The sequence below is a fragment of the Periplaneta americana genome, chromosome 2, assembly GCF_040183065.1.
Source record: "Periplaneta americana isolate PAMFEO1 chromosome 2, P.americana_PAMFEO1_priV1, whole genome shotgun sequence".
Classification (NCBI taxonomy): Eukaryota; Metazoa; Arthropoda; class Insecta; order Blattodea; family Blattidae; genus Periplaneta; species Periplaneta americana.
The window spans coordinates 101238235-101258627 of NC_091118.1; the positions used below are offsets into that span (position 1 = coordinate 101238235).

Here is a 20393-nt window from a genome sequence, read left to right on the forward strand (position 1 = left end):
AATATATGTTAGATAAGAGAAAAGTTACAGTACTAATTTTGTCTAATTGCGGTCCCCTATAAGGGGTAGTTCCCCTTATACCAACGTAATCAGAGCTTGTATATAAAACATATATGCTACCTGTAACTACTGTGTATAATTTCATAAATATATGTTAGATAAGAGAAAAGTTACTAATTTTGTCTAATTGCGGCCCCCTATAAGGGGTAGTTCCACTTAGACCAACGTAATGAGAGTTTGTATACAAAACATATACTGTATGCTACCTGTAACTACTGTGTAAAATTTCATAAAAACATGTTAGATAGGAGAAAAGTTACTAATTTTGTCTAATTGCGCCCCCTATAAGGGGTAGTTCCCCTTATGCCAACATAATCAGAGCTTGTATATAAAACATATATGCTACCTGTAACTATTGTGTAAAATTTTATAAAAGACTGTTAGATAGGAGAAAAGTTACTAATTTTGTCTAATTGCGCCCCCATATAAGGGGTAGTTCCCCTTATGCCAACGTAATGAGAGCTTGTATACAAAAGATATATGCTACCCGTAACTACTGTGTAAAATTCCATAAAAATCTGTCAGATATGAGAAAAGTTACTAATTTTGTATAATTTCGCCCCCTATAAGGGGTAGTTCCCCTTATACTAACGTAATCAGAGCTCGTATACAAAACATATATGCTACTTGTAACCGCTGTGTAAAATTTCATAAAAATCATTGAGATAGGAGAAAAGTTACTAATTTAGTCTATTTACGCCCCCATATAAGGGGTAGTTCCCCTTATATCAACGTAACGAGAGCTGGTATACAAAACATATATGCTACCTGTAACTACTGTATAAAATTTCATAAAAATCTGTTAGGTAGCTGAAAAGTTATTAGTTTGTCCCGCTAAATTTGCATTTTGGACCACTGCATGACAGAACATTACTAACTGGACTGGTAAGCATAGGAACTCTCTGTATAATATAACACAACTCATACAACACACTCTCTGGCAGCATAGAAACTCTCTGTATAATACAAGGTGGACCAGTCAAACGGAAAGATTTCAAGGTGCAAAAAAAAAAAAAAAAAAGAATGAAAAATTATTATATCAATTTAATGAGTAAAAATGACAAGTACATGAATAAACATTAGAATAAGAAAAAAATTTTTTTTTTAAATTGCGTCAGCCAAGTGACCTCCATTGAAACATTCTTCGAGTCTGGCCACGAACTGTTGCATAACCCCTCTCAGCATATTGACAGGTATCGCAATGACCTCTTCTCATATACATTGTTTTAGGGTTGGAATTGTTCTGGATAGATTGCCCCCAAACACCTTCATTTTGAGGTGTCTCCATAAGAAGAAGTCACATACCGTTAAATCAGGTGACCTAGGCGGCCAAGCAATATTCCCTTTCCAAGAAATGACGCGGTCCGGGAACAAAGCATTCACAACATCCATCGAAATTCTTGCAGTGTGGTTTGTTACTCCGTCCTGTTGAAACAGTGGAAAATGGGCGAATTGTGGTGTAAAAAAGTTCTGTATCATTTCAACATTCGCACTGAATTAACAATCACTGCATTTCCGGCCTCATTCTGAAAAAAGAATGGGCCGATTATTCCAGTTGATGAAACCGAGCACCATACTGTTACCTTTTGGGCATGGAGAGGTTTCTCATGAAATAAACGAGGGTTTACCTCAGACCAATATCGAAAGTTTTATCTACTCACAAATCCACTGAGATGGTAGAGACAAACAACTTGGTTACTAAGGAATGCGGAGATAGTGACCTCATCGCCTAAGGAGTCATAAATTGTAAAGTAAGTAGGTAGAAAAGAGACGGTCATATTCATTCTCATCCTCTCCATATGAACAGTATAATCTCATCAAATCTTTCCGTATGACTGGCCCACCTTGTATAACACAATTCATACAACACTGTACTACACAGCATATTATGATATTGAAATACTGAAAGTTTAATACTGTTATATATCGCTTTAAAAAGTGTATTATTTTCCTACTTTAAAATAAACAAGAAATCATCATCATTCATATACTACACAGCATATTGTGATATTGAAATACTGAAAGTTTAATACTGTTATATATCATTTTAAGAAGTGTATTATTTTCCTACTTTAAAATTAACAAGAAATCATTTTTCGAGTAGAATTATCCTCTATTCATGACCAAACAATCCTGTTACCATATTTTGTGTGCCATCTTTTCGGAAAGTCTGAGGCACTACATATTGTTTTTCAGCTACTGACGATTTATGTTAAGATGTTCTTGAAATATATACTTACAATAACTGTATGTTAATAATTTATCTACATTTGATTGAAGTCATAATACATGCTCAGCTTACAGATCACACAGACTTCTCCGAGATTCATAGTGAGCATGTGATGGTTTGTGCCAAGATGCGTGCGAAACTTACATCTGAGGTCCGTGAAAACATTCTCAAATTGAAGGTGAGATAAATAGCTGACAGCTATTATAAATTTCATATCTTTTCAATGTCAATTCCCACATAAATCACATAAATAATAGTGTGAACAGACAGTCCAGAATGCATGTAGGGTTTGTATTCTGGAATATTCAGTTCAATTGGCTTTCTTGAGGATTTTTTTTTTAGACTGGAGGAATATCTCCTGCTTCAAGAAATAATAAGGAACATTTCCTTTCAGAATGCATCGTATTCTTCCCCTCCACCTTCTTGTCTTTTCTTATTCTTTTTGTTCTTCTCATCCTCCTCCTCCTCCTCCTCTTCCTCCTTCTCTCCGTATTTTTTATACTCCTCTTATCTCCATTTCCTCTCCCTTCCCTTCTTCTTGTTTCCTTCCCCTCTTTTCTTTTTCTTACTTTCTTTTTTCCCTTTTCATTCTTCATCTTCATTTTTACTTTACTTTCTTCTTCCTCAACATAATTTATTTTTTACTTTCTCATTAGATAAATCATTGAGAGTTTATATAAAATCAATTTCGAGATTTTCGTGGAAATACACATTTTCAGTACGTACCTCTGACACCGAAAAATGATATTGGTCTATCGTTTGCAGTGACTTCTCTAAATTACTGGTCAGATTTTGTATTTAATATCTAAGACTAATATTCGGAAATGACGGATTTTCTGTTTCAGCATTATTTTTACATATGGACATACACTTTATTTAAAGTTTTATTATTTATAATACAGGGCGATTCACGAGGATTTACTGTCCATTACGGAGCTTATTTCCAAAGACATTTTGAGCAAAAAAGTCATATAAACATGTGTCCTAATCTCAATATTTTCAGAGTTACAGTAATTTGAAATTATTAGTAAATACCTTTTTTCTTTAGTTTTAAGGGTAAAAAAATATTACAAATAGAGAATGAACTATTCAGAAGTGTCATTTCTTAAATTGGCTAGTGTTCTGAAGCTAAAAATGTGTTGTTAATTGGTTTCTACAGATTTTGTTTTTAATTTTCAACTAAGATTTACATCATTCTTACGCACTTATCACAAAAATTATTACAAATCATACGTCTTTAGGAACTTGATTCCTTACAGTTTAATTATGCATCCTAATGTACCGTCTTGAACAGTTTACAAGAGTGACGTGATTTGTAACAATTTTTGTAATAAATGCGTAAGAAAATGTAATTTTGTAGAAAAAAAGAAAAAAAAACTGTACGAAGCAACTATGGAATTCACAACACATTTTTAGCTTCAGAATACTAGCTAATTAAAGAAATGATACTCCTGAATATGCAGTACCGGTAATTAAAAAAGTGGAATAGCTTTTTATTTGTACTCAAAAACATAAAATGATGTTGAACCTCAAGAATTGTCTCAATTTTTCTAAGTGATTTTTTATGGTGAATGGGAGAAGAGTTAGGAGCAGAAGAAGATATCAGATGATAGACAACATTAAGATAGGCCTACCTTATATGGATCATTTGCGGAGACTAAGAGGAAGGCAGAAAATAGGAAAGATTGGAGAATGCTGGGTTTACAGTGAAAGACTTGCCATTTGGCAGAACTCATATATATAATAAATAGACAAGTGAGAAGGATCATTCGACGACAAAGTGTTTGGCCAAGAGAAATAAATAAATTTATTGTTACAGACTATACAGAATTGTTTTTACTTTTCATTGCGGTTTCGGTCCAAGTTTTCAAATCCCAATGTAGCATTACAACATCGCAGTTATAGTGAAGGACAAGGCAGAACAACTGATTGTCCAAGAATTTATCATTCCTTGTAAACACATTAAATTTATTACGTATGGATCAACCACTGAAGCTGAGTTTTAAAATAAAATGGAATATGGTACCACTAATATACCGATATTCTAAGAATTGAAGAGTGTGATCCCAAAACTCGCTCAGTCCATTTGGCCATTTTAAGATTTATACATATGTATATATGATTATGTTTGATACCTCTATCATTATATTTTAAGCTCGTTTTCTTCCAAAACAATGTCAATCCTTGTCTAAAAGTTTGTGTATGACACTTGAAAACTCACTCAGTCCGTAGACCAGTGGATAAAAGAATTACCCCAGTCCTTTCATAAAAATGGACTGAACGTGTTTTGGAATCACACTCTTCAATTTTATCTCTTTAAATGCCTGTTTTTGTAAATACAATGGAAAAATAATATTTTAAATGATTATACTATAGTCCCGTCGCTCTAATTTCAGGCAGCCAATCGCGTTGCAGGTCGGCTACATTTAAACGTGTGCGTCTTGTGATTCGCTTATGAAGACGTTATTCATTTCTTAAGGCTCCATAAATACCTAATATAATCGCCCACCATTTTGGTTCTTTCATTGGCGTTTGCAGAAAGCACACGAAGACGTTATTTGCCGCTCAATTATTTGCTGAATTACAGTGCGTTTGATTTATCATAGGAGCTACGACATGATAATGTTTAACGGTGTGGCAAATAGATTCCTCGTATGGTAGCTCGGGAACGATACTACCTACCTAGACTTTATAGAGCCTACACTTCCTAAGACGTAAGCAAAGAGGCGGAGTCATGCTGGAAATAACAGCATCGCGACTATACATACTGTATAATGTACTGTACCTAATTGAAATGTACTGTACTACTTATGAATGAAGTCAGATGTCTTATTTTGACACTACAGAGAAGTCCTTCAGAATATAATATAGAGAAAAGAAAGGCACCTTCTTATTTGGATGCATGTTAAATGATTTTATTTAGTTATTGCTTTTGAATAATAGTTAAAGAAAGTAAATTATAAGTGGTAATATCATTTAAAACATGATGGTGTTGGTGTTGTAAAACGTATAAAATACTGAACCACTAGGAAGCACATAAACTTTCAGACCATTACAAATCGTTTTCACAGGATGAACATGCATGCAAGGCGCTCATGACTTATACCTCCACTTAACCGACATCATCACACAGCATGTTTAGATGGACAAAAGCATCAGGGATGGGACCAAGACAGTTGGGGTTCTGTGCTATTCACAAATGAGACAAGGGTTTGTCTAAGACCTGATCCAGAAAGAGTTCGAACTTGAAAAGTGCTCAGTGATGCAGCCTGTGCCTGACATCCCATAGAATACTAGAGAAATGGAGGTGGAAGTATCATGTTCGGGAGAGGTATAATGCATGACTTACGGACATCCCTAGTGACTACAATAGGCAATATGACTGCAATCAAATACTGGAGAGAGATTTTCCAGACTCAGAATATTGACAGCCCCTGTCGGAAACATTTCATTTTTCAAAATGACAACTACATGAATGAGTGAATTCAGGCTTTTGGAATAAATTATATGCAATGACCTTCTTTCTCACTGAATATGAATCCCATAGAACATGTTTGGGACAGGCTAAAGAAAGCCATTTGCCATCGTCAACCATCTGTCTAAGTCCTCAAAAGAGCGGTGATCCAGGAATGGGATCATCTAAATCAGCAACACTTCGACCTGATCGAGAATATGCCAAGTCTCATACTACAATACTACAGGCACTTATCAGAACCAGAGGAGGCATGTTGTGTAACTAAAACAGTCTCTTTTGAATGTTTTATATTGTCAATTGCATGTATTTTTTTAATTCATTGTCAACTCTCTAGTATCTATTAGAGCTTTCTGGTTGTGTCAATTGATGTGTTACATGTCAACAACGTGATATAATCACATGATTTTCTTATTCAAGTGGTGTATCAAACTCAGTTGATACTGAAATATGAAAAAGGCTCTTTAAATGGTTTGGGTCCAAGCTCTTTTGCTGTGTACATAATGAGAAAGTATATGTCACTTTTTAACTCTTCTTTATTTTGTTTTATTTATTATGTATAATGTATATTTTTTTGCTTTTATCTTTCTTTTTCTCCTCCTTCTCCTTCTCCTTCTCCTTCTCCTTCTCCTTCTCCTTCTCCTCCTTCTCGTCCTCCTCCTCTTAAAGGTCTCAGTAAATTGTATTTACTTACATGAGACTTACATGAGCTCAGATTATATTAAAATGAAACTCATATTTCATTGCTGTAAAGTGATAAAATACAGGAGTGGGGCGGGTGGAGCTCAAGAGGTTGATGTGTTCCTGAGCTGCAGGCTTGTGTTGCTGCAGTTGTTGCCAGAGGAATGCATCCAAGGCATGGCGACTGTGTGTCGCACTATCGGACTTGCAAACCTGCACATGTGCTTCCCCGAGCCACGCTACTGGAGACGTTCATCAAGTGCAACTCCTAAACTTGCCAGCTCATATGTTCGGGACTATCTTGGTGAGTCTTATTAGTCCAGTCAAGGAACTGTGGTCATTACAGCTCGGAAATATTGGATGTTACGAGTATTAACTGAAGACAATATTAAAGCATACAATTCAAAATCGTAGCATCCATGGATGTGGTGGAAACATTGCTTCTCCTTTATTGTTATTTCTATATGGATAGATGAATTATTATTCATGTATTCTTATATTTTGTTATTTCGTGTTTATATAATGTTTTGATTTGGGGTAAATTTGAACATGTGTGACGCAGGTTGCTGGGGGAAAAAAAGAGAGACAGAGAGATAAAGAAACATTATGATTTTTTTCTCTTTAAATAACTCTCATTTTGTAAGTGGCAAATAGCTTCCAGCCTGTTTCAGATGTTTCCCCACTGTACTGTGGCAACAAATGTCAGCCAGCAGTATGTGCTACTGTTTGCATCATGATACTGTGTAAAGTTTAAAAAGTTTAATTCCTATGATGTTGTTAGTAGTCACATAATGTTAATTTTATAACTATAAAATATGATGTATATAAAAATAACATTATTAGCAAGTAATAATAGTAATAATAATAATAATAATAATAATAATAATAATAATAATAATAATAATCACTATTTGTCCAGAACAACTTCCGACATGACACACAAATACGAATAAGTGGTTTTCATAACTCTATCAGCTCATTTATCCACACTCATAGTGTCAAAGTTACTCAAATGATTTTATTCATATTCATGAGTAGACCTAGGATATTTAAACACTAAAACTAAAAAAAAAGCACATTTAAGTACCTGAAGTAGATTTTAAAATAGTAAAACAGGTTCTAAAATACTCTTTCCAGGCACCAAGAGGCATATCAGAAGAGGGCAGTAGTGTTAGAATTAAGATATGGAAAACTAAACTTACGTAGCTAAATAAAGGATTAAAAAAAATAAATAAACCGACACACACTGGGAAATTGCACAGGAGACACCAAAACAAATAGTTTTTCTAATGTCATATTTTCTTGTGAGGCATTGTTTTGCGAGGACAACAGATCTTAATGTAACACAAACCATTACCATCCTTCAATGCCTTGAGAGTCTTACAAAACACTTTCACACCATAATCACTTCACTCGAGGTTCAAAAATGCCTCCATTTACCTGTACACAAGCTTATACTGGTGGGTCATGAACTATCTAACGCAGTGAACAACAGCAGGATTGTCGTGAATTTCCCCTTTTGTTGCAATTGTCTGGGCCACCAGATCTTCTGATTTATGAATAAGATCACGCATCTCTTCTCACATTAAAAAATGTCGAGAGGGTTCAAATCAGAAGATGGGGAGGCTGTGGCACAGGACCACCTCTGCCAATTCACTTTTCTGGAAATTGTTGATTAAAGTACTCATACACACGATGAGTAAAATGTGCCGGCACCCCATTGTGCTGGAACCACTTGCTTTATCCTGTAGCAAGTGACACTTCATCCAACAGTTCTGGCAATGCTGTCGCCAATAAATTGTAGTAATGGTCTACATTTAACCACTTAGGTAGGAGATAGGCCAATGAGACAGTCGTTAATCTATGCATGCTCACACATTCACATAGAACCACGCTTGATGTGGGCGAATAAATGTTGCATGGGGAAAATATGGCATTAGAAAAACCAACCTTCCAGAATTTGTCGCTTTAATTTTTTTTTCACTCTGTATAATTTCGCAAATTTAATTTCAATATACATAGGTACCGGTACCTTAGAAGGGGACAGCAGTGTTGGAATTAAAATATAGAAAGCTAGAAGTATGTACCTAAATTGAATTATATAAATTAAGTTTTACGTATTTTAGGTACTGTATCTTGGAAGAGAAAAACAATTTTTGAATTACGAAAGATGACAAGCGACTCCTTATAATTGCGTGGAACGTGCCTGCTCAAATTTAATTTATTTTTCCAATAATAAGTTGCGGATTGCATCAGCCCACTGCTGCTGAGAAGCAAGATGTATGCAGAGTATTACAGAAATGGTAATGAACATTCTTCCCGAATTGGTACCCACTTAAACAGTGGCGTATACTGGTTAAAGGGTTTGGGCTACCACTGACCCTATTATTACACAAAATATATTCTAAAATACCTATAATAAAATTCCTTACATATTTATGTGAATTCCAGACGTCTTGATTGGGACGAAAATACGTTGATGACTTCGTCATTGAAATTACAGTTGGGCCACTTGCAAAGTTTCTGTAGAAATGATTTTTCAATGGATATTAGTGCCAAGGCGGATAAATGTTCTTGTGTATGAGTTGATCTACAGTAGGATTTTATTCTCTTCAACGCAGAAAATGTTCTTTCTACTGATGCTGATGTAGCTGGTATTGTCACAATTAATGTTGCCAATTTAAGGACTTCAGGAATAACTTGGTTCAGCTGGTTTTCATATATGGCAGATAATATTTCATGGATAGGTTTGTTCGAAAAATCAAAGACTTCTGCTGAATATATTACACTTAATTCATTTTTCAAACGTACTTGATCAAAGTGACTGTTATAGGACTGAAATAATTTGTTTAGTGCCTAATTCGGGAAGTTTTCTCTATAAGCAGAAAATTTTTGAGAATCTAGAAGATGTGTGAACTGAAGCTTTCCATAATCAGAAAATCTGTCAGTAATTTCCATGTGCATACGATCTAGTATGCTGCAGTACAGCTGCCTGTATTTCAATTCATCATCTCCTTTTCTTCGCTTTAATGGTGGTTCCATTGTATTGGCTGAAGAATTTTCATTTTCCATATTACTCCATATGGACGGAAACCCACTACGTCTGAACTCTGATATAGTATTTTTTTTTTTTAACTTTGATACCTCTTGCAAGTAGTATGCTATGTCTAGACTTTTTGTCTGAAGAATATTGTAGAGCACATCTGTATGTGCGAACACTCTAGCATAGACTTCAAGAAGAAATATATTCTGAAACTGTGTGAAAAAATTTAAATATCCTTGAGCCTGCACATTTACAGCATCATCCCAGTTTTCTTCAGAGTCATTACAAATGATATTTTTAAAGAAAGCAGTCCGTTTTTCTCTGTATTCCTTTACTGTATTTACAAGCCGAGATGTAAAATTCAATCTAGTTGGTGCTACTTTTGGGAGTTTCTTGTTCTTAAATTCCTTGAGTTTTCTGATCTTTTAGGAGATGATGAGAAAAATGCAGCTAAACCCGACAGTGTTTTGAAAAAATGCGGCATTCTGGAATGGATGAAGTAGTTTGTTGCAAAACTAAATTGAGAACATGGCTGTAACAATGGACAAATAGTGCTTGAGGATACTTTCCTTGAACTTTTGTTTTTAAGCCATTAATATTTCCCGCCATAACTGAAGCATCATCGTATGTCTGTGCAATTAACTTATTGCCGACATTGTATTCTGCTATAACACCTTCCACATGCTGAAACAAAGCAGCAGCAGTTTTGTCCGAACTGACATTTGTGAATCCTATAAACCGTTCTTGAACATTGGCAGTACTGTCGACGTATCTTAAAACAGTGGACAATTGACTCTGATTAGAGCAGTAACTTGTTTCATCAACAACAATGGCCACAAAAGGTTTTTATGTTCTTTATCATAACCCCACTTATAGCAAATATTAAGTCATTCTGAATTGCGAGAGAAGTACCACGAAATACTGTTGAACTCTCAAGATGATTGGCCAGTAAATGGTCAAATTCACTTAAGGAACTTAAATATTCAATATAATTTCCTATATTGTCTGATTCCACACTCTCGTTATGACCCCGAAAAGCCAATTCTTGTTTTCCTAGAAAGCAGACTGCATTAATAAGATGCAGTAAAATCTCCCGATTTCTTTTTCACAAGAGCATTGTGTTGGTTGATGTGTAGAGCTTTTTGCTTATCTAGCTGTAAATCAATTCTTGTCTTCCCAAAGTTTGCAAAGTTCATGCTACTATAAATATGAGCTTTTGATTTGTCGTATTCTAGGACTGCTTTTCGAAGGGAGTTCATATTAGAAAACCCCTCTTTTGACCACACATTAGTTTCGCGGCTAAATAACAAACATGCCCAGCAAAATAATTTAGACAGTTTAGAAGTACCACACAACCAATTCCACTTACCATATGATGTTGAAGTGAAATGGCGTGTGTACTCTCGCTGTTTTTCTTTTACGTCCATGAACAAATTTAACTCAGGAGTTGGTCTTTCCATTTTCACAATTTCAACTTTCTCGTTGTTATGTACGACGGTTAAAAGGCACTTTTAATAAACCTTCTATTACACAGTCATTTTCAACACAAACCTCCCCAGAAACTTGTTCTGCCATATTTTTCACAATATCACTTAATTGGGAAATTAAAAACTTAATAATTCACAATTAATATAACTCTTAGACACTCGAACAAATCACAGATTTAAAATAATGCACTGCAAGAAGACAATCACATTCAATTGCTAGCGTACTAAGCGTATTGCTGCTTCGCGCCTTCGTAGAAGCCGATCACGAGAGCGGCAACTCACCCACCTGCACTGCACGATAGAAACAGTAGGGAGCAGGGGGGACGGGCAGTTGTGCTACAGGACAGCGTGCGCGGTATGGTCACAGGCTACCTCACGTAGCAAGCGGTTTCTCCAGCGATGCCGCCTTGACTACTTGTTTCTTTTCGAGAGCAGAGAGCGCATATAAATCTAACAATTACTTTAATTTTAATTACTATGGTAAAACTAATAATACAAAATTATTACATTATGTTATATTATAAACTTTTTCTTTTGTAATTTCCTTGGGCTACCGCCGGTAGCCCCGGTAGTCCGCAAAATACGCCCGTGCACTTAAACATTCTACGTTAATACAGAAAACTAAACTAAAATAAAATATATCTCTAAATTTAATTAGTACATTAATGTACAGTATATTAAAATATTGCTTCTTCTTCTCTCATGGATTTAGGCCTTTTGATCTGCTTCCATATTAAGAGAATTTATCTGTCCATCTGGTTAGGGCACGTCCAATATCTAGGTCTGTAATCTAATAAGATGGATGGTATTCTGTTAGATTCCAACCTTTAGATATGCTGGTATCAGTTATCCTGTAGTTTATCTATTCTTTCCTCAAGACTAAAATATATTTCGAGATGTTTTCTAATATCTTCATTTCATTTCTTTTTTTATCTAGAAGTGTTAGTCCTGCTACTAAACATAGGAACTTTATCTCTGCTATTTCAATTTTATTTTTATTCTAGAGGTTTAGTGTCCAATTCTCACATACATAAGTTAAAATTTGTACTGCCATCATTTTATAAAATGTTAACTGTGTAATTTTCATTTGTTTTTTTTTTTATGTTCTACAAATTGTTTCACAGATTCTATGAAATCTGTTTAATTTTGTGTTTACATCTTCTTTCTGACAATAAGACACATTAAATCCTAGATACGTAAAATTATTAATCTGCTTTATAATTTATTTTATATCTTATCTCATTTTTCCATTTAAATGCCATCACATTAGTCTGAAATTTTTATATTGTATTTATTTGTTATCTCATTGAGTTTATAAACAGCTAATTATTGTAGATTATTTGCTGAATTACTGAAAATGACCTGATCGTCGGCAAATAAAATAGTGTAAAAAAGTCTTATTTCTAAAATTAAATTTTAAATTAAATTAGAGTAATCTAAATGAGGGGTTGGAAAGCAATGGTGGATCATTAATGTTTAGGTGAGGGGTTTGGACTTTTTCCATTGCTGGTTGTCACAATCAAAAAATTAAGACACAACGTTTCGAAGGGTGGTTCTCCCTTCGTCTTCAGGTGGAAGGAAGGAGAGAAAGGAAAAAACCTACTGTTGGGATCGTTACGTACAGCTATTCTGTATGACTGATCGATTGATTCCTGGCTTCAGTGGAGATTCTAATTAAGAAAAACCCGAAGTCATCAGCAGTATGTTGGCACTAAACCAAACGGAATATACAGTGCTTAATAGATAAATCAAGAATAGTACAACACAGCTTTGAATCCGAACACAAAATAAAGTGGGGAAAATACTTCAATCCTACAAACTGAGCGTTCTCTGACACAGAGGAAATATAAGGAAGCCGCACATATGAGTTTTTCGGACAATTCCATTAGTCAACCTAGTCTAATTTCATTTTGTATGATTAATTTCATTTTGTATGATTTTTCCGATAAGCAAGTAGTAATAATATATTAATTTTTTTGAGATGAGCCGTCTATGCTTATCTAGTTTTATATAAATTAATTATAACATGAACGTTTTCGGCACTGATGTGCCATTTTCAAATGTATGCAAGTTTGCCTAATTACATATTCAAATAGATGCACATGGACTGTGTGAGTGAGACATGTAATGTCTACCCTTGATTATTTGAACATAACATGAGAAACAATTTTATATAGATAATTAAAAACACTCATTATTACTAACAATAAAACCTATTAACTAATTGGTCTTCTACTATATTGTCCATATCTTGTAGAACACTGTGGTTAGATTGACGTTATTCTGTCAAATTCAGTTATTCAGTTATTAAAATATTATTAAATTACACATAATGTACAATGTTAAAATGTTAAAATCATTATTGACCTGTCTTATGCATCGTTGTTACACCAAGGTTCTTGTATGTTCACTATCACATAATGAAGAACTTTACCAATATGAAACATGGTACGTAAATATAAGTTACAGTGATACCTGGCTATTGTTTTCCTTTGGTTTGCCGTTGTTGAAATGTTACAAATTATAGTTGTCACCGTCCGATTTTCAGCTTAGCCTTTTACACTGTAAACATGAAATATTGCTGTTACGTATATAAATGTATTGATGGTCAAATGCATAAATTGAGCTAGTAACTTACATGCAATGGCTGGACATGTTGTGTGTTCTACGCTAGCTTGGCTACAACTGAAAGTCGTTCGGTGCTCACATTGGTTCTTGGTTTAATGAACATCTGGTGGAACTGGAAGTAATAAGGGGGTGGGAGACATATTGTAGTAAGTGGGACTGATTTATTCTGATTTTTTAAATATAATTTAAATAAATTAAATACTGGGTTTTTGGGGTTGACTATTTGGTCGTTTAAAAGGTGGTTTAAAAGATGGTGGTGGTGGCAGCGGCAGCGGTGGCATGGCATGGTGGTGGCAGTGGTGGTGATGATTATTTACAGACAGAGAGAGAACATAAAAACCGTATGTTTCTAAATTCAAATGTCTATGATAGAAACACAATGAAATCTACTATTGACACTTGTGCTGTGTTATTGCAGATCGCGTGTTGCGTCCTGTTCTTATTGCAGTCTCCCCACTGCCAATACCAGTGCAACAAAGTGTGGGCGCAATGATCTTGAGGTTGCTCTGTGAAGCTTGGTTGGATCATATTTACATGCATCGCATAAAGTTCAGGTGAGCCTCTGGGGTCCCTCCTCTGTATGAGAGAAAAAAAAAGCTGGGGTCTATCAAGGATATGACTGTCAAATAAGCATTTCCATCTCTTATATCTATACACACACAAATATCCTCCCTTTTCTTGCAATCTATTTTTTTTTTCTTTAAAAAAAATAGAACTTACCAACAACCATAATATAACAACAAATATAAATTATAAACCAATAAATATGAAAATTTAATTAAACATATAAAGAAAATGCCTGCCGAATGACTGCCGGCACTGTGATAGGATAAATAATGTAATTTAAAATTACCTTTATTGTATATAATCAAGTTAAACTGCTCGCCAAGGTCACTTCTATCACTATTAACATCAGGTAAAGAAAGATTTGACATCTGTTGACGAAGTTACGTCTAGCTCCAACAGTTACCCATAGTCGTACCTATGAAGCTTTATTAGTGAAATAGTGGAGAAAGAAATGACTGGACGAATAATTTTTACCGGAAATGAGAAATTTAACTGAACTTTATTGTGTCCATGTTGTACTGAATATTTTTTTATTACCAGTAGGCCTATATTACGTTAAATTTATTGTATTCCATAGATCTTACATCAGAATTGTACAGGGACATCATTTTAATTTTACTTCAATTTTTATTGTACCTGAGTTTTTGAATGTACTTCACTCCCACCACCTCTACTAGTAAACTTACAATCGTTCGCCACACAGAGACAAGGCCGCATATGCAGTACCGGTACTGAGTTAGTGAGTATAGTTCGTTCCAGAAATATGTTCGCGTTTTCCAGTGACAAAAGAGCTTTCAATATAGAATCATATTTTCGCACAGATACTGTCGTCCGTTTGCCTATGTCGCATCCTGGTTTCCCCCACCTGCTTCTGTTCGCTCCTCTGTAAAGTCTAGTAACTGGGCTGTCTTAGCTCTTTTCTAAAAACATTACTTTCTGTTAGGAATTGGACGTCTACGTAATATTATACAATTGTTTAAAATAACTTAAGTAAAAGGGCCTCGTTAAGTAATTAACTGCCATGTGATCCCCCCTTTCTACGACCCTGCGACATAACTACTTGGACGGACAATAGATAGCATTTCTGAGTAATTTTATCTTTTCGGATCGGGCAGAAGTGAAGATTAAATTTACAGTACGTAAAGTACTCTTTTTATAGAGTAGGCACAGAATTATTTCAACTTGAGTTACTAGCACGAAGGACGAAACTGGTAATTGGAATTAGGTACAATAGTCTATAGTGCAGTAATATGCACAAAAGAACTGAAGCCTGTATCGAAATGAATGGTCACCATTTTAAAAATGTGTTTAAATATCCATATTATGATTATTTTTTAATTTAACTTCATTCTCTATATTGTATGCTAATGTGCTGTAACAGTATAATATATACTGCATAATTAATACGTCCGAATGGATAGGTCAATTCGTGAGTAAATACACTAAGTGTTAATACAGTACTGTATTTTGGTTAAACAAAAACCTAATGAAAATTATCAAACTCAAAATTGCGATATTCCCTAGTTTACATTAAATGGATGAACTACTTTCCTTCCCTCCTATACCTAGTAAAGAGATTTGTATTTTACGCCAGTATCATCGAACACCAGTCTTGGAAGGGGGAGTAAGCGGTGTTTCTGGTTCTAGACCTTTAATTCAAAGATATAGCCAGGTTAATATTAAAAATGTTAGTAAAAATAAAATGATGTCCCTGTAGATTTAAGATGTGAAATAAATAGAAAATTATATAAAAATATATAGTAGATAATTAATACAGAGTAAGTAGCGTGATTTAGTTTATCAAGCATAAACAGTTTATCAGTTTTGTGCATGTGACCACATGTAGTGGAGGATGTATAGTTTATAGCCCCCTCCCGAAAGGTATTATCCTAGGCCCTTATTTTAATTTGATTACCTAGATGAGAGTAAGTATGCATTCTGTCTAATGGTGTAATGTTATTATGAGTATCAATTAAAGAAAGTTAAGCTGCATGGATAATTAATTACTCACCAGTATCCTGGGTCAGGAAAAAAGTCACCATTCTTGGTGCCAAACGGTCAATTAGATGGTTTCCTTCTTGCATCAGTAAAGTCTTGCATCAACTCCAGCTCATGCATTTCTTTTTTTCAGCTAAACATATATTATGTAGAACTTAATGAAATATTAATTCTGAAATTTGATTCATTATCACAGAGATGGCTGCCACACAACTCTTAAAAATGTTCTGGCTTCTGTTATATTTTTACGTCTATGTCAGGAGATCCCATTTTTCACAAAGCAAAACTACTTCTTTCTTCAGTCTATTATAAGCATTTCTCTTCTCTTCTAAGCTATTCGCCCATTTTTCAAAGGACGACACTCCCATTCCGAAGTCAATGTATTTCCTTGCAGTAAGGTAGATGCTATAATTATTTATTGCACCCAATAGGATTACTGTAGACAATATAACTAAAAGAAATACAAATTAAAAGTTATCTATTGCATTAACCAATCAGTTGGATTAATTTCTTTTTCTCACATTTTTGTGCTAGCCGAAGAAACTTTTTTTTAATGTTTTGAATATAGCTACAAATATAAGTTTTACAGCTATGAATGATTGAAATCTTCCTGTCCATCGAGTTGAACCACATACAATACCGGACACAAGGAGATCCCAGCATTTAATTTTATGGCCAAAAGAATATATATAGTTCTCTCGTCAGGAATCCAGGACAGGTGATGATACTCTGTACCTTAAAGTAACTACACATTTGAATTAATTCAATTTATAATACAACTGATTTTATTCGTTTTATGTATTTTAAATAATTATATAGGGGCTAAACTTTTAGTGTTGTTACATTTTTACTAGATTATGAAATTTTCTTTGAATTATTGATAAAATCAGGAAAAATAATATCATATCGATCGTCCAGTTCAAGAGTGCGACAACTCAAAAATTGCCATTTTTTAGTTATGTATACTACTGAAAGCCCCTTTCGGAGTTCTTTCCGATTCAGTATTGAGATAAGTCATATTTACAACCAAAAAGAAAAAAAACTAAATAAACTGCTTTAGAAATAATTATAACTATGGACTTTACTAATTCATTATTAGTACATTTCGAAATGTATTAATAATGAACTGGAAGATTGTGATAAACTCGTCCTGAATACTGACTCATTTCTAATTGTCGTGGTTATGAACCAGAACTCTGTTACTTTCTAAGTGATTTATTTGAAACTTTCACCTGAAGATATCTCAAAACTTGTTTTTTTGAGTTGTCGCACTTTTGAACCAGACGATCGATATTACAGCCTGATATATACAAACAAAATGCATGATAGAGTGTTTAAATCCCGTCAATATTAAATTAACTTCCAAAGACAGTAAAGAATAAGGTACTGCATAATGCCTAATACATACTGGTACTGTCACAGTCTAATACATACAGTCGCGCAACTCCAACACTTTTTTGGCAACACTTGACAGCTGATACGACAGTAGCGCCCAAGTGGCTGGTAAGGTGAAGCAATAGGTCTTATGATTGCTACCATAGTCAAATATTGCTAATTCCAGCACGATCTTATGAAAAGGGCATGGATTGTTAATAAATTTTTAATAATGTCTCTGAATAAAGGAAATGTGTGTAGTGCTGTAAACTTCAGTAACAACAAACTAAAATCTCTCTGAGTCTGTAGTTATTCAGATTCCCTAAAGACCAAGAGAAGTCATAACTCTTATTAGTGTTGAGAAATATATGCACTAAAAAACCTAAAATATGCAGGAAAATATGCATTAAAATGCCGAAATATGCTTATATATGCACTAAAAATTCCTAAATATGCACATTTATGCACTAAAAACTGAAAATTTGGCAAACCTACCATAGATAAAATCCTATGAAAAACAAAACACTTTTCATATACCGGTAACAGGAAATATTCAAATTATTGGGCTTAAAGAAAAAGTCACTGTAATTTCTTAGTTACAGCCTTAATGGCTATTGTTAATTTAATTGAAACCAATTTTACACAGACAATTAATTTTCTTTCATAAGGCATAATTGTGTAAAACTTTGTGATACAATAATCCTTTCCATATTATCAGGATCCAACTTGTTTCTCCTGTCAATAAATATGAACTTATACATATAAAAAGTTCTTTCCACATCACATGATGTGAGGGGACAAAACATATAATCCGGCAATATGGTAGGGTCAACTCCATATCACTATCATACCCTTGAAGGATTTTGCTAATAACCCTCATCTTCTTTAGTCCTTCATTCTTAGCGAGAACGATAGCCAATTTCTCTTAGATGACCCCACCTTGTTTACCACCAGCTGCATCCACACATTTGATTGCAACATCAAGCACCTTTAAAGCTTCACTAAGCTGCACGCCCTGCGTTTGTAGTTGCTTGATGCTGCTGGAAAGAATGTAAAAATTTGATTTTATATACCTATGCAAGCTTCTTATGCACATGGGTGAAGCCATGGCTTTCTTCGCAACTGCAACACGTGCAACCTCATCGTCAATTGAGTTTAGTACCTGAATGAGTAAGAGTTAATATCAGAAGGAAATTTGAGAGCAGTAAATAAATTATGTATTTCAAAATTAAAATGTCATACCACTCTTATAAAAAAAATGGTCACTGTAAAAAACAGCAGACTCAAGAGAAGTCCCCCATCTTGTAATGACAGGCTCTGGAGGTAAAGGAACATTTGCAGCATCTCTCTGTATGTGCTTATCCTGAAATTTGCTTTTAAAAACACTTTTTTCACAGAGTATATTAAACTATTTACATCCGGAAATGAATTCCGAACCTCCTCTGTAACTCTTACTAATACAAAGGTTCCGTATTGGATTCCTCTGCTCCATAACAACTGTCCAGCAACACTGATGTGTCCTTTAAAGAGTTACGGTACATGTCTGACCAAAGTCCATAAAACTAGAAAACTGTTTTCGCTACGAAAAGGAAAAAATAATAAACATATGCACGAAATATGCACTAACATCCAATATATGCACGAACAACTATGCGTCAGTGATCTTAATTTAACATGAAACATGTAATGACAAAGTTTCATTAAGATATGCCGTTCTGATACAAATATGCATTTGCATATATTTCTGATCACTGTGAAGTTAATGATCTCCAACAGATTAACTTGGTATTTAGAATCCCAAAATCTTTTATCACCAAGACAAGCTTTCGACAACTACACTCTACTAATGAACAAGTCATACGCCTCGGACAAGAAATAAAAGACAGTTTTAACAAGAAAGAAGATACCTTGGCAATATTTATTGACTTTCAGTTAGCATATGACTCTGTTTGGAGAAATAAATTATTACTAAAACTCCAGAAATTAGGTATCTCCAGCAATATGTTCAGATGGATATCAGAATTCCTTAGTCAAAGATTCATTACCACTAAATTCAATAACTCACTTTCTAGTTACAGACAAACATATCGAGGACTACCTCAAGGCGCTGTCCTCAGTACAACTTTATTCAGTATTTATATAAATGGCTTACCCTCCCTATTGGAGGAATAAAACATGAAAATAGCCCTATTTACAGATGATATAGTTTTGTAGACTTCCGGATCTTACAGACATAGAGGGAAAATTCAAAATTCTGCTCTTAAAGCTCTAAATCAATGGAATACATCAAATTTGATGACACTCAATTTAAGCAAAAGTAACTACCAAATATTTTCACTTGGTAAAAAAGAAAGAGAATTCAATATCCAATACATTGGCCAACATCTTCCTAGGACTTATGAATCCAAATATCTTGGAGTTATTTTCGATAGTAAGTTAACATGGAGGAACCACTTGAAATACATTTCTGAAAAAGCTCTTAAAAGATTCTCCCTTCTAAAAAGACTAGCAGGAAAGAAATGGGAATGCTCTAGAAATACTTTGAACACTACATACAAAATGTTTATACAGCCAGTGCTGACATACTGCGGAGAAATTTTAATTACTTCACCTTTCATAAACGACATAGAATATGTTCAAAACTAAGCTCTCAGGCTCATTACTGGTGGAATCAAAACAACTCCAATAGATTCTATGAGATTCCTCACTAACATTAACAGCATAAAAATGACAATAGAAGAAAAAGCACTGATTCAATATGAAAAACTTATCAGATTACTGGGAAACAATTATTGGCATTCATACAGTCCTCTCTGTAGATTAAAAACTCAAAAAAGTTTCATATCCATGGTT

General features: G+C 34.3%; 1 protein-coding gene across 4 annotated transcripts in view; it reads left to right on the forward strand.

Annotated features, from left to right (window-relative positions):
• Nucleotides 1-20393, forward strand: part of LOC138694468 (uncharacterized) — a 175800-nt gene that overhangs the window by 130905 nt on the left and 24502 nt on the right. For 3 of the 4 annotated variants that reach the window (XM_069818210.1, XM_069818212.1, XM_069818211.1), the window contains exons 11-13: nt 2358-2468; nt 6594-6747; nt 14020-14155. In XM_069818210.1, coding sequence (XP_069674311.1) covers nt 2358-2468; nt 6594-6747; nt 14020-14155 — 401 coding nt within the window. The remainder of the gene's footprint in view (nt 1-2357; nt 2469-6593; nt 6748-14019; nt 14156-20393) is intronic. The other variant, XM_069818213.1, reaches the window with a different exon arrangement.